Below are 26534 nucleotides of genomic sequence, written 5' to 3'. Positions count from 1 at the left end.
TGTTTCTTTTCTCGAACGTTAAATTTTTTTAAAATTACCATAACGTAACATTGAGGGTCACAGTTATATATTCATTCCATCTCAGTTTACAACATTTTTTTTAGTGTGTTTTTTTTTCTTTTTTTGTAATTTTTCTTTTGGAGTTTTTCATAAATGTTCATTCTTAGAAGCTAATCGTCTGTCATTTGTGTTGCATTGCCGAAGGCAGATTAGTTTTTAAAACTCTCTGCCCTGGTGCAGATGGAGATAGGTTAATGGGCGATGGTAGGTCATGCCGCTTGTCCTGTATGGTTAGGGGTAAGAATTGTTGTTGCTTCTTTTTTCGGTTCATGTTTATGGGGTGCGTATTGTCGTTCTTTCCAAACAGAATGGTCAAGTGAACTGCGCAGAAGATCCCTAAGCTCTGTAAGCAAAAAGTGTAATTGAATGCTGAAGAGAAGAGAGATGTGCGTCTCACCTGAAATATAGCTATAATGGCAGCCCCAAATGCGGTTATGAGCAAGCGATTCTTGATTTGCTCCGATACAACGGCCAAACATCCGCGCTTGTAGTGGGTATCGCAAGCGGATTCGTAGGCATGCTCCGGACGTGAGCAACAGGACCAGGGCAGCGAGAGTCGACGATAATCAAGAGGACCATCAACGCCGCAGCATTGTAGCTGTAGAAATCAGTAGCGTAATGGAATTAAATGATAATATAAATTATCTATAGACTCACCTGCGACTGCATCCTGTTCCACAAATGCAAGTTGTCAACTTTGGTACGCGAGAATTTGTCCAGGAACTCCACAAACGAATCGTCAATGAAAATCTCCACCGAAGTGGGAAGGTTCTCCCGCATAGCCAAGGACCAGCCGCAGATAATGAATTGAATACAAATGCAAGCCACCAGAAGAGCGGAAAACTGTGAATAAACGAAGTTCAAACATAATCCATAATTAACTACAATATTTTGATAGCAATTACCATTCCGAGTAGGCAGCGCTTCCTTTGGTTCGTAGCCTGGCATCCCATCCAGCAGAGGATGAAGGTCACAGGTCCCAAGCATAGGAGGATCGCGGCTGGTGCCCACAGCTTGTTCTGCACAATTCCATAATACACCGAGTGCCCCCACAGCAGGGATGTGCCCAAAAATATCTGCGCGGCTCCAGTTAGCTGCAACACAAAAGGATCAAGGTTTACATTTGAAGGAGTCATTTGAGCAGATGTAAGTGGCCGTTAATCACAATGTCCTTGCAGATTTGGGATGCTCTGCTTTTGGGGGGCTCCTAATTCCTTTTGACGTCATGCGAAGTGCTATGTGCATAAGCTGCTCATGTACATACATACATACATATAAGCATATGTAGGCGCAGCTTTTAACTAGCTCAAGGTCACTACGACTCGGGACTCAATATACTATATACGAGCATGTATTCAAGGATAAAAATGTGTACATATCCCCCCTTGATTCGCACTACACCATGCCATGCGTGTAAGTATGTACATATGTATGCATGTATTTATGTATGTAGAGAACGCTGCACAGATTGGAGGACGCATTAGCAAACACAAGAAGTTTTTACATACATTGTGCAGTCAGGGTTGTCTGCGACGTGTACACGTTGTACATACATATTTACATCATTTGATGCACAGATTTGCATAGTTTAAGCAACATGAAATGAAGTTGAACAATGATAGAACCAAAATGATGTGCCAATGCTCCCCAAAATTGATTTAATTTTCCATGCAATTACAAACATACATATATGTATGTGCGTATGTACACCGTTATCGGACGCACACACATGCCATAGCATTGCATTTTCCTTATGTAACTCTACAAAGCTCTAATTATGTATGCTCTCTCTCGCTCTCCCATTTGGAGCGAGGAGAATATGGGCCAAACTTACCGCTAGGAGAAATACATAACTGTAAACCAAATATTTAAAACATTTAATTTTCTTTGGCAACGCCATTGTTGTTGTCCTTCGCGAGTCTTCGAATCTTCGAGTGCTCTCCGTTGAATATCTCGCTGCTTGCATTCACTGAAGTTTATTATAAATTATATTAAGTCGTCTCTTAGCATTCGCGTGTGTGTACGTGTGTTTTCTGACTATGTGTGTGTGTGTTGGCGTGTTGCAGCTTCACTTTTCGCTTGCACGGATGTATGGTTCTACGGTTGTACGGTTGTGTGCGTGTGTGTGTGTCGATGTTGTGGGCCTATATTTTGTTTGGACTGAAGTTATGCTGTCGTTGTAAGTTAGCCTTCGCTTGAATCTGATGCAGTGTTCATCACATCACATCACATCACTTATCATCACTGAACGTTGTTGCTGTTGGTCGCGGTTGTCGGGACATCCACATTTTGCCAGGCCAGGTCCAGGTAAAGGTTCAACTTCACAGATGCAATTTTTAACTAAAAATAACAGTTTGCGTTAACTCCGAACCACTCAGATCGGTCGCAGTCGAAAATACGCATTTGACGGTCTGACCATTTCGTTCCTTGTTTTGTTATACTTCTGCGCCAACAGTGGTAATATTATCTATAACCGTCGAATAACCGTTGGCTAGCGCGAAACTTTATCACGAGTACTTTTAAGCCAGTCACAAGTCACATGTTCGTGTAAACTACATTTATACTATTTTACTTAAATTTATGGTGAATTTCGTACTGATCTAGCTTCGTTTGAGGGAAATATGAATATTTATACTGTGGACATATATTAGGATATATATTTATGGCAAATGAAGCAATTTAGACAATTATTTCCAATCATTTGAACATTGCGCACAGTTATCTACATGGTTTTAACATATTTCGATAACATGTAAAATAATTTGAAGTGTTCGATTACACAAGTTTATTTTCGGCGCCACACTACGTTCTATCAGAAATTTTTGAAACTTCAAAAATAATTGCAGTGTCAAGTTTTAGACAATTCCAATTAACGCAGAAACAAAGCAGTAATAGGTTCAACATAATATATATTTCTTAAATTTGCTTGTAAAATATAGACAAAACTGAAATGCTTTTCTGATTTTATTACGATCTTGCGAATTTTTACTGTACTATTTACACACTTTATTGGCGATTTTAGGAGGGAATATGTAAAATCTTAACATGAAAGAGTGTATAAAAATTATTCAAATATTGTATGTGTAGGTAGGGTGGAAGGTGTAAATGGAGGAGTTTCATGTAAGACGACGGGGGTAGAAAATAAAATAGAAATTACAATACCATTTGTATACAAATATGCTTAGAAATTAAGTGTTCCATTTATGGATGGACCAGCCGTTTTACAAAAAGTGGATAGCGGACAAGGGGGTTCTGTTTGCAAGTCAAAAACAATTTTAAAAGAGACAACAAATTGTTTGGCCGCTCTCTCTCTCTTTCCCTCATCGGGGCTTGGATCCGCCCCAGCCCACATCTCTGGCTGTGTGTTTTTACCGTACCGTTAATGCTTACGGTATAGTGAAGATCGTGAATCCAGTCAAGCAGTCACGTGAATGTTGTTGTTGTGTAAGCTTACGATTTAAATGTACATTTTACATATGGTATTTATACAAATAAGTAATTAAATCTGTTACTTGTTACTGTTACTGTTTACCGTATGTTTGTTTGTTTGTATACAATATACATATATATAAAATTCAGGTCTCTTTGCAAGTATTGGATTGGATTGGCTTGGCGGCCAACTCAAAGATCGGTTAGGTTATTCGCGAAGATTCTTGGTCAGCAGCAGGTTGTTGTGGTGGCCGGAGAGATGCCGTACCAGCTCCTGAACCGACTCAAAGCACATCGAGCAGAAGCAACAGCTGTAGCGATTCTCCGTATCCGTGCCATTGGTGGTGGTTATGATGTTCCGATGCACCGAACACAGGTGCTTGAGTAGGTGGGCTTTCTGCTTGAACATGGCCACGCAGAGGCGGCAGGCAAAGGGCTTCTCGCCCGTGTGGACGCGCAGATGGGTCTTGAGGTTCCAGGACATGCCAAACTGTTTGCCGCAGTACTCGCAGCGGTACTCCCGCACCGACGACGAGTGTGGGTTGCTGCTGGCTATGTTCGAACCGGAGGCGGAGCTGCTGCGACCCTCCGGGTCCAGCCCCAGATTCATGTGGGACAGACTAGAGAGTCGCGACTGCAGATTGGGCATTGCGGAAATCGCAGCATTCTGATTCGACTGCCACTGGTACACGAACTGGGGCCCCAAATGCATGGGCATGTCCGGGCTCTGTGCACGATTCCTCTGCGATTCGAGTAGCTTTCGGTCCGGCGTCATGGTGTCCCCGTTGAGTGCCCCATCCTCCAGATGGGCGAGCATATTCTTTTCCGAGCCAAATCCAGATATGGGCGATGTCGTCGACTTGACCAGCCGCAGTTCCTCCAGCAGGTTATGTTGATACGAGGTGAATGGCTGATTGTCGCTCTGAGTGTTGTGAAAGCCAGGTCGTCTTTTTCGATGGGGCGTAACCACGTAGTTCTCCGGCGAGCTGTTAATGTCAGACCCATCGGACAACGGCTTCAGCACATCCTTGTGGGATTCGAAGAACAATCCCTTTCGCTTTGTGCTTTCGCTCGCGTTGACTGCCAGGTCGATGCCGCCGCTGTGATCCGATCCGGAGCCGATGGTTCTGCTGGCGTCACTGCGGGCCGAGTTCTCGCTTTTCGTCCGGAGGTCAAGTGAAAGGTTTACTGGATTTATAGCAGAATTGTTGTTGTTATTATTGTTGTTGTTGTTACTGCTGTTGCTGTTGGTGTTGCTGTGATTGCTGTGGCTGCTGACGCCACTCGGTGGCGCGTTGGAGAGATTTACGATTTCATCCGTGTCTTTGTCGCTTTTGTTGTCCTTGTGCATGCAGTCGTCGTCCTCCTCCTTGGCCACCTCCCCGCTCCCGCATTCGGGAGCACTCTCACAGTGCTCAGCCGAGCAGGCGGAAAAGTCGGCCGCATTCCTAGACTCGTCCACACTGTCGACCTCATACTTGAGTGTCTGGTCGAGGTTCTGCGAGGATGAGTACTGCTTCCGCGATCTCTCGCGTATGCTCCCACACTTGCTGTTCAGATAGGCAGAGTCCGTGGTCTTCCAGCTGTCGGACTTGATCTGCAGCAGCAGCAGCAGATCGTGCAGGTAGTTCACGTCGCGCGAGGTGATGCACGTCTGTCCGGAGTACAGAAAGTCCAGCAGGAATTTAAAGTAGGTGGCATTGACGTCCGGAAAGTAGACGGTGGTCGAGCAGTCGCTCAGGTGAGTGTCCTCCAACAGGTTTCTATAAAAAAAACCAAACCAATTACCATCTGTTGACCATCCAAAGCGACCCAAAACGAAACCCAAATCGGAAAGGAAAGGCTTACCTTATGAGGGGACTGGCGGCGGCCAGCACCAGTTTGTGGGCATGCAGCTTCACTTTGTTCTCGCAGACGATTGTGAGGTCCGCCGGGTGCTCTCCCCGGAACGCTGCTCCGATTTCCTTGAGTATGCACTCGCCATGCTTGCTGTATTGCAACATCAACATTCTCTGAAACTGCAAAAGGGAAGTGCAGACATGAGTGGGGGATCTCGGATTCTGCGCATTAGCACTACAAATATTATGTTTCAAAGAATGCAAGTTTCAAATCGAATCACAGAGACAATTCCACATATTTGTATCTATCTGTACTCCACTATATGTTAACCTTCCAGTGCAGGGCATGCAGTAAACTGTGAAGACAGCAAAATAGAAAGTTTTGGAATGGAAAATGTCTGCATCTGGCGCTGTCTCGCTGTCGCTGTCTCTCTGTCCCTGGCGGGTATTACACAATCTCTGAGCATTAAGCCGCCTTTCACCGAAAGTGCTTCTCTTCCCCTCTCCCTATGACTATATTTCACGATTGTGTCATGCAGACGGCTCTCACACACAGCAGTCTGGCACACCTACATACATAGTACATATACACATCGCTCGCGTATCTGTGAGTTAGAAAAAGGATCTTGAAGCATTCGAAACTGAGCTTTCAGCGTAACGGAGAAATTATCATACATACAAATACAAACACATTGAATGGCATTAAGAAATGGAAATTACAAAGCATTTAGTAAATGTTTACTAATCAGGTTTTTTGGTTTTTCTCTACTCTTTGTTTTTATATTGCTGCACAACCCACACAAACACACACACACATGCGAACAGCCATTACCTTCAGACATACAGGCAAAGCATTGTTGCTGGAAAAGATGAAAGCTCCACTTCATAGAGCAGCCCCCAACAACAATCGCAGTTGCTCAAGAAACGCTCGCTATGCTGCTTCTGCCACTACCTCTCTCTTTCTCTCTCTATCTCTCTCTCTCTGACTGCGCGACTGCGCAAAAAAGCTTTCCCCTTTCGAAGTTGTTGTTGCTGCTGGCAGCTTGCTGTTGCGTTGCGTTGGTGTTGGATTCGAGTTTGGCGCGAAGGCAACGGCGAATGAATACGATGAAATTGTTACACTGAAATTCGCTGGCCTGTGAGACTGTATCTGTGCAACAGCCATGCACACTCGCTCACTTTATGGGGCCGTTACTGTGTTGTGCAAGACCATGGCTTGTAAGCTCTCTTGTCTGTGTGTATCTGCATGGCCCCCACACACACGCACACACTCAACAGAGCTAAAGTTCAGCAGCAGCAGCAACAGCAGCAGATCTGAAAACTTCGAAAAGATAGTCTTGCTTTTTGTTACGCTCTGCTGCGTCGCTGCTTTTGCCTCTGCTTCGCTGGGAGACGAAACGTTCACTTTCAATAAAACTTGAATAAAACTGGCTTGGCGCAGCACCAAGAGAATGGGGAGAATGGCTTCCCCTCGCGGACGCTCCACTCCACATCGTAGCTGTGTTATTTCTCATGGGAAGCGAAAGCTGAAAGAGCACGAACGTTTGTGGAAGAGATTGAGGGGTCGCAAGAGGATGGGGATTTCAAGCTTGTTCTAACGTTGGGCAAGTCCGAAACGGTGCTAATGGAAAAACTGAATACTGGATTCCATTCCTTTCCTCCCAGCAGTCGCCATGGCCATTCCATTCATTCCCTTTCTAAAAATGCTTTCAGATTTCGCAATCGGAAATGTACATACAACCACACGCGCACAATAACTGGCTTTCATAAATGCATACACTGGGCTACGAAAGTCTGCGGCCACTCACTGGAGTTCTTTACACATTGAACACCATTTATGCCATAATTTTTTCCTCTTTCTTTCACACTTTCATTAAATGCGATCATAAAATATCCAAAGCGAGTTGTGGTATTTCGACATTTTTCTCCTTTTTGGACGCAGACTGGTTGGTGAGGGGTGTACAACATACATTCATACAACTCGAAATGAGAATGAAAGGGACAAAGCAGAGATGATCGAGCGCAAAAGTGAGACAAAACAAAACACGCTAACTCAAAAAACAACGCGCATAAAAATCACTTTTCACAAAGAGCTTTTCTTTTTCTCTGTGCTCTGCTGTATGTGTGTCTGTGTGAATTGGTAAGCAAGAGCTAAACAAAACGAACACATTCACACACCGCATACAAAATTACATGCATATAGAGATCGTACATACATACATTCATACATAAATTTTGTGCTCTATACTTTCCGATTTTTGTAGTCGTCATCGTTTCAATGTAATGTAATGTTTTTCAATTACTCTTTCTTCTATGTGAGTGAGAGTATATATGCGTATACAGAGAGTATGCAGATTGTGAGTGTATAAAGCACATGTCATGTCTGGTTCAGATCGAAGTCGAAGAGAACGGGGGCCACAAAAGAGAAAGCGCATTCGAAATATTTTGAAAGTTGTATGAGCGCTTATAAAAAGGGAGCGGATCGGTGTGGAGAGAGGGCTAAACTTGTTTCTACACCAACACACTCGCACTCGCACTCTCGACTCAGAGCTGTACTCTTTCCCCTTTCACGAAAGCTCTCTGGCCGCCGCAGAAAATGGCAAAGAGTCGTCGACGCCACGCCATTGTACTTGCTGTAAATGCTACACTCGTAAAAGTGACCCAAATTTGAATTACATAACTTATGAGGCGGACGATACACATGGTGGGAAGATACGATAGTACTTTTGGGCATATTGAGCAGGCTCTACAAGAAAAAGATAAATACATACATGTAGCATGTTTGTTGAATTTCTCCATTTCCCCTTTCAGCAAGATAGTTTTCGATAGTAGAATGTTCAAAGCTTTCGTCACATATTAATATACATATCCCTCCCCTCTTTATACATACATACTAATAATGTATGTACATGAGTGCAGCCACAAACCAACAGACAGACGTGTGTATATATGTACATACTTGTAAGTATGAAAGTGTGCATGTACCTACAGCATATTTTGTAACATCTGCGCGATCGGCCTGTAATTGTGGGCTTGCGTGCTGGCTATGTGTGTGTGTGTGTGTGTGCGCATTTGCTTTTGGTGTGGTGTGCTTTTTCACCTTCACTCTTATTGGAAAGCAGTTCAGTTAGTCGTCAACAACTACTATTATATACAGATTATATCTGTACATGGCTATGAATGTGTGTGCGAGTGTCTTCAAATTTCATGTCATGCATACAAAACATACAAACACACAGAGACAGAAATATTACGCAGACAAAAGCACGCCATGAAGGTCACTAAGCCTTTCTTGTCTTTTGGTTGGCTGCGCTTTGTGGCCGTTGCTTTTGCTTTTGCTTTAGCTGTTGTTGCTGCCCTGTTAATGATGATCACGATGACGAAGATTGGATCGCCACGAACGTTCGCTATATCGGAACTTCGTTCAGGCCCAACTTTGGCTTTAAGCTTGGTCTGGTCTGGCTTTGGAATGTTTTTCTCTGCGACTATTAAGTTAGTGTTTGACCTTGGTAGCTGTGTGTTTTTCGTATGTTTAGGTGCATATAGACACGCGTACGATCGCACAAGTTTGGGTTTTTCGTTTCGTTAAAGATGTTGCAATGCCAGCCATGGAAAAGTTTCTAGCTCATGGAACCAAACCCTCACCATGTTAGTACGAGTAAAAAATGTACAGAAAAGCTTACCTCTTTCATTAGCAATTGGTCGAATATTGTTTAATCCTTTGCACTAAACTACGATTCAATGGATATGCTGCTCCTCGATCAGTACAAGGAGTTCGTGTGTATGTGCGTCGTGGGCCTTTGCACATGTGTGCGTCCAAGTCGAGCTTTCCCCTTTCACAATCTCTTTTGGCCACAGCAGCTCCGATGTGCAAAGAATGCAAGAGTGTGAGTGTTGAGTATGAATGTGTGTGAGGGATACACACACGCGACGCGTTCTATTCCGTTGGCTGATCTTCTCACCCACAACAACTTTCAATTTCGATTTCAACACCAACACCCAGCTTTCGTGTGTATGTGTATGCAGTTGGTGATCTTCGAGGGCGGGGGAACACGACTTTTGGTGGTACTATTATTCATATTTTTAAAAACACATAAAGCTTTATTCGGTCACTATATTGGCCACTCAACGCGGACTTTAATTGTATTCAATTTCTCTTTTGTTTTTCCTGCTTGCACATCTTCTTCTTCTGCGACGCAGCGATCAACTCAACACAAGCACATGCACAGCACACTCACGAAACGGTCACCACGACAGCGACATTAACTTTAACTAGGTTGAAGTTTTGTTTCTTTTTTCCGTGCTTGTTTTATTGCGAAATAAAAAACTTGATTGGTAAAACTTTTTCTGGCGGGCGAGCGAAGCGAAGCGAGTGTAAGAGATCTCTCTCTCTCTCCCTCTCTTTCGAATTTGTTTCCTAGGCGCGCGCGCTTTTTGAATTGTTGCCTCGGCGGGCGAGTTAACACTGCCTATTACAAACATTCACAATATTACAAACTTGCCCGTTCACAATATGACAAGAAATTCCAGTTCACAATGGGGCAAGAGATCGATAACTTCGCACAAAATTATCGAGTTCTCACATCAGGGTCCTATATTTTGTTCGTTTCACAATTTTGTGGCCTGGGTTACAAGCCGCTGATAAATTGCTTTAATTTTCCGTTACATTTTGAAATTATCGATCATCGAATGGATTAGTAGATTAATAAACTAGAATATGGCATCGCTAACTAAAAATGTTGCTTACGCCAAATATGCGCAAAGGGCTTAGCAACAAACTTAGCAAGGCCGGGAGCAACAAGTAATTTGTATAAGTAAAATGAATTTGTAGCATTAAGACATACTCAAAGAAGATTGTTCCTATAGAACATATATGTAATATGTGAATATCGATAGAGAAAGAGGAAAAACATGCATGTAATATGTGAATATCGAAATTGAAAGAACAAGATTATTAAATTGATTGAATTCCGACTCCCGACTCGGTCGAGCCCGCAGCACTTGGCTTTTTACTTCTAGATTTTGATTCCGAACTGGTTGCGAATAGTTGCGGAAACAGATTAGATTAGCTATAAACTTAAATATGGCACATGAAGTATGGAAAAACCAATTATTCAATTATGAATTAATTCATTAATTTTAAAAGTATTATATATCAGCTAGGATTTGATGCTATGATCAGCAAGTGTTATATCCATTTTCGAATCTAATTTTATATACATTTTTTTTATTTCAACCAGAATCCTTTATATGTGTATGGATATTTATATTCTCTAGCTTAAGGTCCCATTTTATATTGCAATGTCCATGAAAATGATTAGTTCCTAGTGAGCGGTCTTTCATATGGCCTTGATCACCAATAAGTTTTGGATAATTTCCCTATTTGTTTTCTTTGTGAGAATGGTACGCCCACATTTGCATTTTCTACCCTTTCACAGTTTAGGGCACAATTAGACATGTCCTTGAACCAAATCTATTTAGATGAAAATGGATGGCATATACACACATATGTACATGCATACATACCCAAATGAGTTCATGAAAGAGTATGCAAATACAGAATAGATGGTGATTGCAGGTAGGCGCGATAGTTCAATAAACAAGCAGAGCCGTCAATACATAATTTAAACTAGCCAATAGTAGATTTAGGCACTTTGGCATTTTAAGATCGAAATAGTACAAATATTACCCCAGTTACCCTATCAAAGATCAGTCTAATCGAATGGCTACAGCTTTACCTGCAGAAACTAATTTACATTCAGCTGCCATCGACAGAACAGACGCATCCTTTAGGTGGCACTGCATAAATTCTTTACCCTAAGTTTCAAGGACACTAACAATTGTTCTCCTTAATGGGAAAGGGTAGAGAGAGTAGATGTGAACTCGTAGGTGGCGTGCGCATCTCGCATCGGCCATTTGAGGATAATAAACAACACATTTAATAAAATAATCGAGGCGCAGCGAGGGTCAAGGTCTCTCAAGAAATCTCCATCTCGTAATGGGTTTCCGTTTCCTTGATAGAAACCTTTCTTTTGCATACCATTAAGGACAATTTGCATGCAATGAATGTACATGGATGTTCACTGGATCTAAAAATGATCATTTGGCGTGCAGCTTTTCGTTACGTTTCACTCGCACTACGATTAATGCTTTTTTTCTTGCAGTTCTTTTTAGTTAGAACCCCATTTTGAGAACAATCAAATAAAGGGCAGTCTTGAAAACTAGCCAATCTTGCAGACAATTGATTCATAAATCATATAAAACCATAGTTTCAGCATTAAAATTCTTAGCATGCAAGTATTATTAAACCAAATATCAAAATCGAGGAATATGATTTCCGATCATGGACAGACATCGTTATTTTTCGGTATATTTAAATATTGCGAGGGTATATTTCCAAGGGTCTGTCGGCATATTTGATCCATAATTCCGCGGTTACACTTTATACTCAGCTGGACGCAAAATAAAATAAACCGAAAACTATAATAAAAATGAGTCAAAATATCTGCCTTTTGGGCCGCAAGAGCAATGGCCTCAACATTCTGAACATATCCAGAAAAGGTAAGTGTTGTGGAGCATAAGTGTGGGATCGAAGCATAATCGAAGTGTAGGCGACGCACTTGTTGGACTTTGGTTGTCCGGCAACTGTGGAGAGAGAAGAATGTGAAAGGGGCAAAGTCCAACATAATCGGCTGCTGTGACGTCTGATGCTTATCATAAGTAGACTTGACTTGGCCATGGCATAACTTGATCACCCATACAATGCATAATAATAGCAAACTTTTATTTGAATATAGTTCAATGCAGGGCATTGTCGTCCGCCGTGGCGGCACCTCAGCCCAAGCAAAGAAACGGTCAAAATATTGTGCTGGTTGATGGTGTCCGCACGCCCTTCTTGACGTCCGGAACCTCCTACTCGAAACTTATGCCACACGAATTGGCCCGACACTCTCTTCTGTAAGTTCTGCATTTAAATATTTCTGGCTTTTTGACTCTAATAAACCTCCAAAGATCGCTGTTGCAGAAGAATCGATTGGACAAAGAGCTCATCGACTACATAGTCTATGGCAGCGTTATCCAAGAAGTGAAGACCTCGAATATCGCACGCGAGGCAGCACTCGCAGCTGGATTCAGCAACAAAACACCCGCGCACACGGTCACAATGGCTTGCATCAGCTCCAATGCGGTAATCCCGCAATCCCGGTCATTCCTTTAATTTCATCGTAATTCTCGAAATTCCACTCTTTGCAGGCAATAACCACCGGCATGGGCTTGATTGCGACCAACACATACGATGTCATTGTGGCTGGCGGCGTTGAGTTTATGTCAGATGTCCCCATTCGCCACTCACGCAAGATGCGCGGCCTCATGCTAAAGGCGAATAAGGCTAAAACTCTGGGCCAGCGTTTGGCTTTGTTGTCAACATTCCGACCTGGCTTTTTGGCTCCCGAACTCCCAGCCGTTGCGGAGTTTTCGTCTGGCGAGACAATGGGACATTCGGCGGATCGTCTGGCATCCGCATTTAATGTTTCCCGCGCCGAACAGGACGAGTACGCCCTGAGATCGCACACGCTGGCAAAGCAAGCTCAGGAGAAGGGTTACTTCACGGATCTGGTTCCGTTCAAGGTGCAAGGCATCGATCAGGTGGTGGACAAGGACAATGGCATTCGTGTGTCCACTCCCGAGAGCTTGGCAAAACTTAAGCCCGCTTTTGTGAAGCCCTACGGAACCGTTACCGCCGCAAACGCCTCATTCCTAACCGATGGTGCCTCTGCTTGTCTGATCATGACCGAAGAGAAAGCGAAACAGCTTGGCCTGAAACCGAAGGCCTTCCTACGCGATTTCCTGTACGTGTCCCAAGATCCCGTCGACCAATTGTTGCTGGGTCCCGCCTACGGCATTCCCAAACTCTTGAAGAAAGCCGGCGTCACTCTGAAAGACATTGATTCGTGGGAGATCCATGAAGCGTTTGCCGGTCAAATTGTGGCCAATCTGAAGGCCTTGGATTCGGATTGGTTCTGCAAAACATATCTGGGCCTGAGCGAGAAGGTTGGCTCCCCAGACCTGACCAAATGGAACAACTGGGGCGGCTCCCTGTCCATTGGCCATCCCTTTGCCGCCACTGGTGTCCGTCTGTGCATGCACACGGCCAATCGGTTGGTGCGCGAAGATGGCAAACTTGGTGTGGTCGCAGCTTGTGCAGCCGGCGGCCAGGGCGTGGCCATGCTTATCGAGCGCTATCCTGGCGCAACAGCCGACTGAAATCGAAATGAAATCAATAAAGGAAAGTTGCAGTTTGACTGCAGTCTGATGCCTTAGCTTTTATACACTTAAAACTATGTCTACGAGTAAAGAAATTTTGAAGTTATATATATGCTCGTTTAATTCCTAACAATGACGCAAATAATCTACAAACAGGAAGACCGTTCAGTCTTAATCGGTCTCGTACAGTTCCTTCTGCTTTAGCTTTGTTTGCAGAATGTCGTTCTCGTTGTATGACAGATGCAGCGGGGGTATGAGTGCACATGCCACCATTCTGCTCTCAGCATTTAGAAAGTTAAAGGTAGCACAGGCCTGCAACAAAGTAGCGAATAATATAGAGTGCTCTGAGCTAGACTGCATGCAAACTGCATACCTGTTCCGTTCGAAGAACTTCCACGTTTATTTTGTATTTCTTCATGAACTCTACGATCCTCTTGGACAGCGTTGGCGTTGGGCTTTGGTCTCCAATGCCAATTATGAGCACATCTATTTTGGGATCCAGAGTGGGGAACAAGCTGAGGCTTTCCTCGTTGATGTCCTCGAACGTGTCCACATTCCAGGAAAGAACCGACCTGGAACCAATTTCATGTGAATGTTTACATAATTCGACCGCCATTGATTGTGAGTTCTTCTGGTTGGAAACTTACCTAGGAAACACACTGATTGGACCAATTAGAACCATGTCGTTGTTCAGCCTGAACCCATATTGACTATAGCCGGTAATCATAAGTCCTAGGTCTGTTTCTGTGTTGAATATTGAGACTTTTGTTTTGCCATCGTAGTCGTAGGCTTTGCTGAAGTTAACAGCCAGGCCGGTGTGCAGCTTCCGGCAGCAGCCGGATCCATGTGGCAAGAGGAGACTGCGACTTCTTTGCGCAATGCTCCTTAAGGTTTGTGCAATCATAATTAAGCTATTTAGCAATTGTTTAAAACCAAAACAGATGTATATTTCCACGATAAGTATGACCATGTATCGAGCTGGCCGGGATATTTCGGTATATTTTGATGTCGCAATCGAGGTGAAGGTATTTTTGCAGCATATCGGTATTTAATTCCATTTATTACAACTCCGTGTGCTTTTGGGCAAGATTTTCTTATTTTTATTTATTATATATATATATATATTGTTGTTAATTGCGCATAGTTACGCTAATAAGTGTCTGCGAAACGTCAACAGAGAGGCAGAACAGCCGAAACAAGATGTTTTGATAGAGGAACGTTATTTGTGAGTTGAGCAATGAAACAGCAAAAAAGTAAGTTAAACATTCATTTTTCCATATCTAAGCAATGCCGAATTGCCTATTTATTGGTTCTTAATATCAGCATATGCTCGCACTTTGTCACACCCACTAACGCAAGCATTCCTATACATACGGCATACGGGTGCGTAATTTATTTGCTTGCGGCACACATACATATTAATCATTGTTATTGAGGAGCTTTAAAAAGCGTTAACTTGCCTAGTAATAGTCATAAGCAGAGCCAATTCCCTATAATACTCTTAAGCCATGACATCCATGAACATGTTAATGGCTTCCACAAATACCTAGAGTAGATAGCGCTTCCTAAGGAGAATCGCTGGAGCTGGTATGTGTGCATGTCGTCATGCATGCACACAAACGTAAATATGTGTGTGGGCACGCGTGTGGCTGTGTGCCTGTTTATTGGGGTATAGAACATTAATTAAACTTTAACCTTTATAAACTATCAACACTAACGAAAATTTTTCTCGTTTCGTTGCAGTTGAAAGAATTTAGAATTGAAAGCTACCTCAAAATAACATCATGATTGGGCCCAGTTCACAAGTCAGCAAGATACTGTTGACGCTGCTGTTTCTGTTAATAATCTTCTACATTTTTATGGATGTGGAGCTATATCTGCGGATTCACAACTATGTTATTGAACGGAATTACCACACGAACACCTCAACAGTAGCCGCACCCTCGCCGCTAGCCCAGCTAGCACCACCAGCAGCAACATCGGACCTCAGCAGCAGCAGCAGCAGCAGCACGAAACTTCCCACCGCTGAGAAGGAGCCGTCCTATGAAGATCACACATGGATATCTTGTGATATAAACCCGCTCTGCCATGTAACTGTCAAGGCCATTCTGCTGGACCACACGAACCACTACCTTTTCGCGCCGCTCGCCACCATGTTCGACAATGTAATTGGATTTTCTCGCTCCACGTTCATCACGCCCAATATGATATCATTTTTCCACGTGGGTGTGGCATGTTTGTCCGGCAAGCTGGTGGCGTCCGACAGCCTGGGATACAGACGACTCGGCGTGCTCCTCTTCCAGATACGCACCTTCCTGGACGATTTGGATGGACATGTGGCCCGCGTGAGGAAACATATTCGTGGGGAGCGTTCCGAAATTGGCACGTCCGGCTACTATGTAGACGGCCTGTGCGATGGACTCGGCTGCATTGCCCTACTGCTGGGCATCTTCTTTTACCTGAAAAACAACCCGCCTCGACGGGGCTACTCGATCATACCAATGAGTGACGCCAAATCACCTGAGCCGACAATGATTCCAAAAATGAAGGCAACCACACGAAAAGTGGCCAAAAATGTGATTAGCTTCACGGGCCAACTGCTGCTCAGTTCGACTGCATGGAATCGCTATATAGCGGTCTACCAGAATATGCTGGAGCGTGAAGATGTGAGCAGCAGCCAGTACCTTTGCCAGAACTACGTATTCAAATCCACTTGGTTCTTCTGTGTGGCGTGGATGTGGCGCATTGTTAATGTACACTCGTTGCTCCACCTCGTGCTGCTCAGCATTTTTTGCGACAAGCTTTGGGACTTTTTGAGAACGATACGTTATAGCGGTTATATTATATTGTTGGTTGCAATTTGCTTAACGGAAATGCACATTTTGGAGGCCCAGAACTACATTTTTAATTCGTCAGCGTGCAGTAATATTTCACTGTGATTTTATTAATATTACGAGAAAATACAATAATATTTGTGTAGCGGAATACAACGATGCCTTTTTTATTGTTTATATCTTGTATCTATATAATGTCTCTTACACGTTTTCACACTACACTACACCTGGCACCTGGCAAACATCAATATTTCAACAAAGTACACAAAACAAAACTAATGCATCCTTTCATACAGTGCAACTTTTTGTTAAAGCCGACTACAAGAACAAGTCTTCAGCTGTGATAACAATGTTATTGATCAATAAATCTATAATAAATTGTTATAAAAACTTTTCGAATTATACAATTCCTGGGACACCTGTAGTTTGGTAGGTATTCAGAAACGGGTCGCAGATCTGGGATTATCGTGATTTTATTTTCAACATCTGCTTTGACAGTACTAGATTGGTCGCTTTCAATATAATCTATTTAATTGCATTAATATATATTTGATAATGAGATTAATTTGATCATTCAGAAACAGTGGAACAAGTGGAAAACATATGTAGTTGATTTTTGTTTCGTTTCAACTGTTTCAAAACAGCGCACCATGGGTATTCATAATTTGTGACATTTCTGTTTACCTTTTTTAGTTTTTCAAACTTAATTTGCAAACAATCCAATAAAAGGAAGTCGCTAAAAATAACTAAGAATCCTAACTAGCTATTAATAATAAATATATCATCAAAATTGAGAATAATTATTCGATTCAAGATTACGGTATATTAATAAAATGAGAAGGTATATTTTGGTATATTTTTAGGGCTCGTGAGGTATATTTGATCGATAATTCCGCGGCCACACTGATCGTCGTGCGACCACCCAATACATACAAAAAAAATATTTTTCAGCAAGCAAAGGAAAAATGGTGTTATTTACTAAATCAAAGTCATTAACAATGAAATTGTAAATATTCTTTGTATTTATTACGCACTAATTGAAAGTGGATGTGCATATTTAAATGGCGTGTGTTGTGTCGAAAAAACGAGCGTGAAAAGAAAAAGTGATTTCTCTGGTTTTGCCTGTGTGTGAGCGAGCGAGCGAGCGAGCATAAATGCAAATACATACATAATACCATATAAAACATTACGTACGTGTGCGAGCGCTACCAGAAATCAGATACCAGATATTACAGGCACTACGTCTGTGGTGTTACATCTAACCCCTATCAATAGTGTAAGAATCGTTGTGTAACCACCATTTAGGATGCGCTATATGTACATATGCATGCATGTGTGTGTTTCTGTGTGTGTGTGTGCACCCACATGACATATGTATGTACATACTGCTTCCTCTAGGCCAATCTGCCCTTCCCTTCCCTCACTTTGATCCCCATTGAATTTTTTCCGTTTAGAGAGCTGTTTGCGTTTTTTTCCATACAAAACATAACCTCGTAGGACTACATTTAAAGACTTATCGACATTTCGAAATATGTACACAGAAGTTAATTATGCATATTGGTTTTTATCTAGTTCAATCGATATTTTCACATTTTCTTTGTTTTTTTTTTATAAGAAAAGAACATGGCTAGCGTTGTAAGAGATAAATCTTCTAAAGTTCACTTTTTCGGAGACATCTAAATTTTCAGACGTAGACATTTTGGATCTTCGTTTTGTTTGATTTGAATCTGAGCATCAAATGGTTTGTTTGTTTGTTTGGTTTATTTTGAAAGAAAGTATGAGACGAATGAGTTGAGTTGAGTTGAGTGCATTTTATGTATGTAGCATAGATAGAATCTGATCTGAATATGTACGAGTATATTACCAAGTGGGATGCTTCAGTTGATTGAATGATGGATCAAGAACAGAGCGACGTGTGGAACCGCTTGCTCAGAACATTGCATTAACTTTCCTGTCATTTTAGTGTTACTCAGAGAAGACATAGTTATGGATTTTGTTCAAGTGTCGGAGGAGGAGGGTGATGAGCCCATCGAGCTGCCAGCTGAGGAAGATGGCACACTGCTGCTGTCGACTCTGCAGGCACAGTTTCCCGGCTCATGCGGCCTCAAGTACCGCAACATGGACACCAAGGCCGTGCGCGGCGTTCGGTCAAACGAGGGCCGACTATTTCCACCAAGCGTAGACTCCGGTTGGGGTGAATACATTTACTTTTGTGTCTTTCCCAAAGGTAAATCACATGCAACACGATATTCTCTGCAAATATCTCTTATCACATTGCTTTCCCTCTTATAGAAAACAAACGCAAGAGCGATGATAATTTAGAGAATTCAACAGCCAAAACGAAACGCATCGAGACGCGGCTGCGCTGCACTGATCTCATTGTTCTGGGACTCCCTTGGAAAACAACCGAGGACAGCTTGCGGGAATACTTTGAGAGCTATGGAGAAGTGCTAATGGCGCAGATCAAGAAGGACGTCAAGTCCGGACAGTCCAAAGGTTTTGGCTTCGTGCGTTTCGGTTCGTACGATGCTCAGATGCGTGTACTCTCTAACCGGCACCTCATCGATGGTCGCTGGTGCGAGGTTAAAGTTCCAAATTCAAAGGTAATGCACACTCACATCCAGGTTTATTATGTTATTAAACTAATCAAAATCGTCTTACAGGGGGTAGGTCATCAGGTGCCATGCAAAGTCTTCGTTGGTCGCTGCACAGAGGACATAAATTCGGACGATTTGCGCGAATATTTCTCAAAGTTTGGCGAGGTCACCGATGTGTTTATTCCCCGGCCATTTCGAGCCTTTAGCTTTGTCACATTTTTCGATCCAGATGTAGCGCAATCCCTGTGCGGCGAGGATCATATAATCAAAGGTAAGAGCAACGTTTGTGCGAGTCCGAGACAACCATAGCGATAACCTGCTTCGTTTCGTTCGTGGCTTCTATAGGTGTCTCAGTTCATGTTTCGAATGCTGCACCGAAGGCCGAGCAGAGCAGAAGCCACCAAGGACAGAACTACAATTATAGCTCGGGCAACAGCTATGGCATGCATTCGTATCATCCTCAAGGCAACCATATGACGTCACATCCTGGCCGAAGTGGGCACCACAGAGGTAATAATCAACACAATGCACACGGTGGTGAGAACCCGAATATCGCCAATAGTCACAGTCACAGTCACAGCAACAATGCCAGTGGTGGTTACGGAATGGGCGGACATAATTATGGTGGCAATGCGGGTGGGGGCTACCATAATAATAGTAGTAATCACGCTAGTGGTGGGCACATTAACCGCCAGGATGGTGGCGCTCCCTACAATAGACAGGGAAACTTTCATGGAATGAACCAGCCCCACAACGGAAACGTTGGCAGTGGCGGCTGGATGAACAGGGGACCCTTGGACATGCCTAACTTACAAGCATTAGGCATTAATTCGCAAGGATCGAGCTCGTCCAACCAAGGACAGAACATGAACAACCCTTTGGGGGTCGGACTTAATTTAAACTCATTGCCGATCAACCCTGCTTTGGTTGCTGCTGCGTTGAATCAGTGGAGCCTTGTGGGCAATCAGCTGCAAAATCAAAACCAGGACCAGCAGGCAAGCCTTCTAAACTCTATCATTGTTTCAAACAAAAAACTCTCTCAGTTACTTTTCAGGGTGGCAATTTTTTATCATGGATGGCTCAAAACGGCGGCCACAATGCCAACAACAACGTGAACTACGGCGGCCGAAAAGGATCAAACAACCCAAATAATTCAGGACCCGGTGGAATGATTAAAGTTGACAATTCTTCCTGTAACGACCAACAGGTTAGTTATCCACTAAAATTCCATCCACTTATGTAAATAACTTATTTTGTATTATCTTCATTCCAGAATGGCTGTGCACCCGGCAACGCTGGTTGGTCCAATCAGAGCAGCGGCTCCCAAAACTCTGTGGAGAAATCCAATTTTCTTTGAGTATATTTACCAACTAGAATTGGTAAAAAACAATTTTTGTTTAAGAAGTAAACCTTTGTTTAACCACAACTTGTGTAGTTTATTTAAATGTCTATTCTATTCTACTATTAAAAATGCAGGAAATATAACATCGGAGGCCCGAAGTTTATATGCCCTTGTAGTTCAACGACTTATAAATAATGCAATAAATGTGTTATTTATTTTACTATTATCTTGATTTGATTCGCCACGAAAATATGATCGGACTGACCAACATCGCGTGGTTTTGGGCATGCTTTGTTCTGAGCGCTGCGAAGTTTGAATACCCTGCAGGGTATGCATACATTGGAATATATTTCCCTAGAATTTCTATATATGCAATGTCGGAGAAACATAGACTAACTACATCGGTGTAAAAGACATAATATCACTTCATCTATAGTTGAAAAAATAAAATCCAATAAGGCAAAAGCTGATTTTAATTTGTTTAACTGGGATAATACACAATTGAACCTTTACAATAATTAGTCCACATATACCATTTTCAGATTATAGAGATCGAGAATGTATTACCTTGTTAGTCTGATCCTTATTTTGTAGGCAATCTAATAAAAGGAAGTCATGAAAACTATCCAATCGTGTGAAAAATGTATTGATAAATTGGATAAAATCTTAGTTTAAGCGCCAAGAGTCCCAACTAGCTGGTAATGTTATATAGAATCGCAAAATCAAAGAAAATTATTTAAGATTTATGTTATTTTTCGGTATATTTTTAAAATGACAAGGTATATGGTATCGATAAATCCGCTGTCACACTGGATCCATTGACGCGCACGAATTTTGACATTAACGGAAAGCGGCCAGATTGTGTTAAAAAATCTCTTTTGGCTAAAGTTTTGCTCAAAATGAACGAAATTATACAGGATAAGTTTATTCCGCAGCAATTGCTGTACTTTGTGGCTGGTCGGCGATGCTGCCAAGAGTTTCCATGCACATTTCGATCGACAGAGCACGACATTTTCCAGCAATACGCGCGCTCCTTGGGCTTGCTCACACAACGCATGTTTAGCAATGGCGAAATGATCAAAGTCTTCAAGCGCACTTGCCGCCATTACCTTGAGGAGCCCAAAATAATGACGTTCTCGCCCGCGACGGCAATAAACATTCTGACCATGTTGGGGCGAACAACCAACTTGGGCAAGGACGAGCTTAGATTGAGCTCAGATTTTATACCACAGCGTGCGTGCGTTGCGGAGATTATGGTGCCTCATCTGCCATTTCCGACTATCAAGCCGCCCACGCAGCGCATTAAGGACGATACACAACGCAATTTGCTAAAACAGTTTCCTGGCTATTCATTCATGGATACCGTTATGCAGATGCTATACAAACAGCGTGTTGTGGTGTTCAGTGCCGATCTCTCGTGGGACAAATCGGTTTATATGCCGCTACTCATTTTCGAAGACTGCGAGGCGAAGAAGACAAATGCGAAGATCATTTGCATTGAGAAGGAAAACGTTTTGGCGCTGCACAATAGCAAGCGCTTGGCCCACTACTTCGCTGAGGATTTGGGCGAGACTGTGGGAATTCAGTTGCCGCACAGCAGCAACATTAGCTCGGAAACGCACATAATATGCTCCACGGCGCAGTACGTGCTGCGCTCGCTGACCAAACAGAAGTGCCTTAACATCAGTCATTTTATTGTAAACGACGTGGACCTACACGATCCCTATATCGACGTGTTGCTCAGCGAACTGCGCATTGCCCTAACCCAGCACCAAAATCTGAGAGTCGTTCTGTTGTGCCAAATGGCAGACGCTAGGAAGTTTACCGAATTTTTCGAAGAAGGCACCGAATTTATCCCGAAGGAGGGAGCACCAAAAACGGCGCCAAGCATTTCTTACTTGGGCGATATTCACAGTCGCATCTCAGTGGCAGGCATACACAAGGGACAGGACATATACAAGGAGACGCCGGAGGTGTACAGAACCAAGACACCCAGAAATGAGCAAATGGATAAGTGTCTGGAGGCGTACGAGGAGTTCGGCTCGGATCTTTCTATTCGTCCGTTTCTGTATGCCGTCAACTACGACCTGGTGCCGGTCAACTACCGCCACTCGACGACCGGCAAGACTGCTGTGATTATTGCGGCTCAGCACAACAATCCCAGCCACCTGCGCGTCTTGCTCTACATGGGTGCGGATCCCTACGTAGCGGATGAGCAGCTTCAGAATGCCATCACAGTGGCCGCATCGATGGAAAAGAATGAGTGCATTGACATCCTCAACAGCTTCAGTCTGCGTGGCAATGCAATTAAAAGCGCCAAGCCTGAGTTTGTGGACTACGATCTTATAATTGATTTGTTTTACTTGTTGCGCACCAAGCCGGAATATCCATCGGGTAAGTCTCTACTGTAAGGCTAAGTGAGAGATACCTATTGTTCAGTTAGTAACGGTTATTTGTACTATATGTATTGAATTTGCATAAAATTTGGATTCATCGTGTTGTGTTGTGTTGCTGCCCTGGAACGTGTTCCACCACCATGTGCGCAACTATCGCAGTATCGATACATATCGCCCTTTGCCATATATTGGCATTGTTTTTTAATAGAATATAGAACCAGGGCAGGCATTGGCTGAAACACCAGAAACCAGAAATATGAGCACCTATCAGCAAAGCAGCGAGGGGAAGTTTATCCCGGCCACAAAGCGTCCAGATGGCACTTGGCGCAAGGCGCGTCGTGTGAAGGATGGATATGTGCCCCAGGAGGAGGTGCCGTTGTACGAGAGCAAGGGCAAGCAGTTTGTCGCCCAAAGACAGACTGGAGTTCCGCCTGGCATGTGCCCCATTCTCGCGGCAGAGTCAAAGAAAGAACGCGAGAAGCAGGAGCGAACGAGAGCCAAGAAGCAGGACAAGGACAAGGATGGAATTGCACCAAGTGGCAGCAGTGCCGGATCCCCGCTCAAGGTTAGCAGTCAACCCTCGAACGACAGCAAGGCCAATGTCAATGTGATATCAGACGCTCTGGCGGATAAATTGACGCTCAACGTGCCCGAAGATGTCGACACGGAGAAGCAGTTGAAAAAGCTACGCAAGAAAATCCGAGAAATCGAGCAAATCGAGAGCAGGATTCAGGCCGGCGAACACAAAAAGTTGGACAAAGATCAGCTGGACAAGGTGAAAAAGAAAGCCGAAATCCTAAAGCAGCTAGCGGCACTGGAGAACAGCAGCGATTCTGCACAATCATAGCAAAATGTTGAACTTAACTCGCTGTATCTGTCTCTGCCTCTGCCTTAGTCGGCAGGCATTTCTAACGCTTACACTTAAACTTAAAGATTACACACCAGACCTGATGATGTCGCGTCACTCTGCCCGGAAAGCCCAAACACACACACTCATTTATGCCTGTTAAATAGTTCTACATATTAGTTATAGTTTAAGAAATGCCATGTTAGACATATATATGTATCGGATAATTGTGTATCATCAGAGTGCATCTGTCTTCAATGTTCAGTTTCATTTCATTTGGATTCAAGGAATCGCCGGGTGTATTTGCGTAGGAAAAAAACAAAAACAATATTGTAAATCAGATTTAATAAATCAACAAAACTCTCTTTTATGGATATGTCCGCTAATCCATATATCCTCTCTCTCTCTCTCTCCAACTCTCTTTTGCAGGCAACATTTTGGTAATTTTGCCCACCTACTATCATATTGTTAAGCTCAACTACATGCTGCTTAGTCATTACATGTGCGGCAAGCTGCAGGAATTCTCCATATTTCTGCTGCACGAAAATATGGGCGTTGAATACATTGACGAGTTGGTTAATGCTCGCCAAGACACGGACAAGGTGGTGCTGGCCACGGATATAGTTGAATCGTTGCCGTTGCAGGTGTCGTTCAAGTACGTTATCGACACTGCCTGCAAACAGTATTTCGTTTACAATTGTAGCAACTACTGTGCTGAACACCGATACGAATGGGTGGCCAAAGATTGTCTGCTACGAAGGGAATCCTTACTCGATGGTAAAGCTTCCCTTTCGATGATTTGAGCTAACTCTAACGTATTGTTTTTTCCAGGAGCTGCTTCCGACACGCAATGCTTTCGCTTGTTGTCCAAGACCACGTTCAATATGCTAACCGAAAGCAGCCCAGCCCAGCTGCAGAGAATCCAGCTGGACAAGATATGTTTGACGGTGAAGGCGCTATCGCCCCACAAGATTATCAGTGAATATCTGGGCCAAACCATTTCGCCACCGCCAGTCATCAATGTGCACCATGCTGTGCAGCTGTTGAAGAAAATTGAAGCCCTAAACGAGGTGGAAGAACTCACTTGGCTGGGCTGCCGCCTGCTCGACATACCCGTGCCCTGCCAGCTGGGACGCATGTTGATCTATGGAATTCTTCTGCAATGCATTGATCCAGTACTGACCATAGTGACATCGCTCTCCACTGCCGATCCGTTGAGCATTCCCTTCACTGAGGACATTGACAGCTTGTGGGATCGCTTCACGATTTATATACAAAACCTCATCAAGAATGAACGTGGCCGCCTGGCAGACAACCAGTTCTCGGATCACTTTATATTCCTGCGATTGTTTCAGGACTGGCAGAATAGTCAAAAGAGCAAGATGCCAATTCTGTACTTCACCAATGAGTACGACTTTATTCTCAATGGACTGATGGAGCAGCTGAGCTTCATTCGCTCCAATATTGTGAGCTCGCTGCGAGCTGCAAACTTGATTCATTTCCGTGGCACGATGACCATGAAGAATCTGAACGTATTGTCGGGCAATTGGCACGTGGTTAAGGCGGCCCTAACCGGCGGCATGTATCCAAATATCTGTGTTCTGGATGTTAATAAATCGTGTCTCAAATCGGCCTATTCGGAGAGGATGCACCTGCACCCAAACACAGTGCTGCGTGACTTCCTAGAGCCATTTAGCAGCTCAGCTCTTAATTTCCGCAGCCCCTGGGTTGTGTGCACCAAGCAGAGGAATTACATTTTATATGCCACCATGGTACTCCCCATGGCAGTGGCCATGTTTGCGGGTAAGTTTGCTGACAACAGCCTAAGGAGCCTCACTAATTGATTGCATTCGTTTGCTAGGTCCCAGCCGCATCAGAAATTCCCAGATAAGCCCAAGTCAAAATGATAATGTCAATATCTACATCGATGAATGGCTCTGGATGGTTATGCCAAAAACTGTAGCCGAGTTGGTCATAAAAACTCGTCAATGTTTCTACGATGGATACCATGAATTTCTGAAGCACTGCAGCGATCAGGACAAATGGAACGCCGACTCTCTCCTCATGGTCAACCAGGGCTTGATCAATGAAACGCTAGCCAAAGTTTTTGAAAATGAAGATCTGGCAGTGGGTTTCTCAAAGACTCCAAACATTCATTATCATCCAATTGTGAAGCTGCCAACCACTTACCTGCTGACGGTGAATCGTCACTTTAGCTGGAATCAGGAAATAGAAGATAGCAAAGATATTCTGGTCAAGCGGCCGTTATCATCATATTTTGACGTCCATTCGCACTTTATTGAGCGACAGTTCTTTGTGCTGCACACCAAAGAAACCTGCGAGGATTTCTACAAGAGCAGCAGCACTCCCTTTATCGAATCCGTGCTGGGCAAATTTGCCAGACCCATCGAGTCGCCCAATCGACACATTTTCGTGATTTTGTATAAAAAGAATGAGGATGAAATGTTGAGCATCAGCCGTGCCAAAACCATCAACGGAGTATTCACATTGAAGGAATATTTTCGCAATGTTATTCCAGTGTATGAAATTATGTAAGTATATTAGAGAAAACGAACGTAACTCGTCCTAATGTGAGCCGCATTCTCTCTTCCAGTGAAGCTTGTCGATCGATAAGTGTTAGCATGCCCAACTTTGATGGCCGTTTAATTTGTAGTCTTATTGATAAACGAGTTGGAAACTTAATTATGGACTTGTTCGCCTTTCGCCATCATTGGATTCACAAGCGATAAATGTAAACGAATCGTTCCTTATGGGCTGACGAGCCGCACAATCAAAAATATCATTTAATCTTTGTACGCCTTTATGTGAAACTCTGAGAAAGTTGGAGATATTGTTTTGAGTTGATGAAATCAATGAATTATGTTATTTGTTATGAAATATGTATGTAACGTACTAAAAATCGTATCAA

The 26534-nt window shown here is 43.3% G+C and overlaps 8 protein-coding genes across 10 annotated transcripts; 5 read left to right on the top strand and 3 right to left on the bottom strand.

The window, feature by feature from the left end:
- Positions 1 to 113: 113 nt before the first annotated feature.
- LOC117578422 (23 kDa integral membrane protein) lies at positions 114 to 2494 on the bottom strand. Its single transcript, XM_034263883.1, has 5 exons — positions 1895 to 2494; positions 966 to 1154; positions 718 to 903; positions 458 to 658; positions 114 to 403 (listed from the first exon to the last, which is right to left on the bottom strand). The coding sequence occupies exons 1-5, from the start codon at positions 2024 to 2026 to the stop codon at positions 182 to 184; spliced, it is 930 nt and encodes a 309-aa protein (XP_034119774.1). The 5' UTR covers positions 2027 to 2494; the 3' UTR covers positions 114 to 181.
- Positions 2495 to 2977: 483 nt separating this feature from the next.
- LOC117578417 (transcription factor Ken) lies at positions 2978 to 9801 on the bottom strand. Its single transcript, XM_034263879.1, has 3 exons — positions 9011 to 9801; positions 5338 to 5507; positions 2978 to 5252 (listed from the first exon to the last, which is right to left on the bottom strand). The coding sequence occupies exons 1-3, from the start codon at positions 9017 to 9019 to the stop codon at positions 3698 to 3700; spliced, it is 1734 nt and encodes a 577-aa protein (XP_034119770.1). The 5' UTR covers positions 9020 to 9801; the 3' UTR covers positions 2978 to 3697.
- A 1940-nt stretch (positions 9802 to 11741) lies between these two features.
- LOC117581491 (trifunctional enzyme subunit beta, mitochondrial) lies at positions 11742 to 13687 on the top strand. Its single transcript, XM_034268741.1, has 4 exons — positions 11742 to 11888; positions 12125 to 12284; positions 12339 to 12513; positions 12579 to 13687. Exons 1-4 carry the CDS (start codon positions 11819 to 11821, stop codon positions 13587 to 13589), a joined length of 1416 nt encoding a protein of 471 aa, XP_034124632.1. The 5' UTR covers positions 11742 to 11818; the 3' UTR covers positions 13590 to 13687.
- Positions 13688 to 13692: 5 nt separating this feature from the next.
- LOC117581503 (NADH dehydrogenase [ubiquinone] 1 alpha subcomplex assembly factor 3) lies at positions 13693 to 14564 on the bottom strand. Its single transcript, XM_034268769.1, has 3 exons — positions 14237 to 14564; positions 13963 to 14161; positions 13693 to 13901 (listed from the first exon to the last, which is right to left on the bottom strand). The coding sequence occupies exons 1-3, from the start codon at positions 14557 to 14559 to the stop codon at positions 13761 to 13763; spliced, it is 663 nt and encodes a 220-aa protein (XP_034124660.1). The 5' UTR covers positions 14560 to 14564; the 3' UTR covers positions 13693 to 13760.
- A 112-nt stretch (positions 14565 to 14676) lies between these two features.
- On the top strand, positions 14677 to 16574 carry LOC117581499 (ceramide phosphoethanolamine synthase). The gene is made up of 2 exons (XM_034268754.1): positions 14677 to 14842; positions 15333 to 16574. The coding sequence occupies exon 2, from the start codon at positions 15374 to 15376 to the stop codon at positions 16526 to 16528; it is 1155 nt and encodes a 384-aa protein (XP_034124645.1). The 5' UTR covers positions 14677 to 14842; positions 15333 to 15373; the 3' UTR covers positions 16529 to 16574.
- A 773-nt stretch (positions 16575 to 17347) lies between these two features.
- On the top strand, positions 17348 to 20582 carry LOC117586737 (TAR DNA-binding protein 43). 3 transcript variants are annotated; one of them, XM_034277039.1, is made up of 7 exons: positions 17348 to 17697; positions 18388 to 18650; positions 18716 to 19026; positions 19087 to 19291; positions 19366 to 20015; positions 20075 to 20227; positions 20294 to 20582. In XM_034277039.1, the coding sequence occupies exons 2-7, from the start codon at positions 18410 to 18412 to the stop codon at positions 20375 to 20377; spliced, it is 1644 nt and encodes a 547-aa protein (XP_034132930.1). In that variant the 5' UTR covers positions 17348 to 17697; positions 18388 to 18409; the 3' UTR covers positions 20378 to 20582. The 3 variants fall into 3 exon arrangements, with proteins under 3 accessions (XP_034132930.1, XP_034132947.1, XP_034132938.1); XM_034277056.1 differs by having other exon boundaries at positions 17351 to 17699; positions 18387 to 18650; positions 19366 to 19530; positions 20064 to 20227; XM_034277047.1 differs by having other exon boundaries at positions 17353 to 17429; positions 18387 to 18650.
- A 611-nt stretch (positions 20583 to 21193) lies between these two features.
- LOC117582734 (benign gonial cell neoplasm protein) lies at positions 21194 to 26468 on the top strand. The gene is made up of 5 exons (XM_034270667.1): positions 21194 to 22756; positions 24035 to 24382; positions 24437 to 25408; positions 25467 to 26157; positions 26220 to 26468. Exons 1-5 carry the CDS (start codon positions 21262 to 21264, stop codon positions 26353 to 26355), a joined length of 3642 nt encoding a protein of 1213 aa, XP_034126558.1. The 5' UTR covers positions 21194 to 21261; the 3' UTR covers positions 26356 to 26468.
- LOC117582749 (partner of Y14 and mago) lies at positions 22931 to 23991 on the top strand. The gene has a single exon (XM_034270693.1). It carries the CDS (start codon positions 23015 to 23017, stop codon positions 23603 to 23605), a length of 591 nt encoding a protein of 196 aa, XP_034126584.1. The 5' UTR covers positions 22931 to 23014; the 3' UTR covers positions 23606 to 23991.
- Positions 26469 to 26534: the final 66 nt, after the last annotated feature.

Source organism: Drosophila guanche, unplaced genomic scaffold, assembly GCF_900245975.1.
Source record: "Drosophila guanche unplaced genomic scaffold, DGUA_6, whole genome shotgun sequence".
Classification (NCBI taxonomy): domain Eukaryota; kingdom Metazoa; phylum Arthropoda; class Insecta; order Diptera; family Drosophilidae; genus Drosophila; species Drosophila guanche.
The sequence above is the reverse complement of the archived record's forward strand: the minus strand, read 5'-3'. Positions and strand labels throughout refer to the sequence as shown.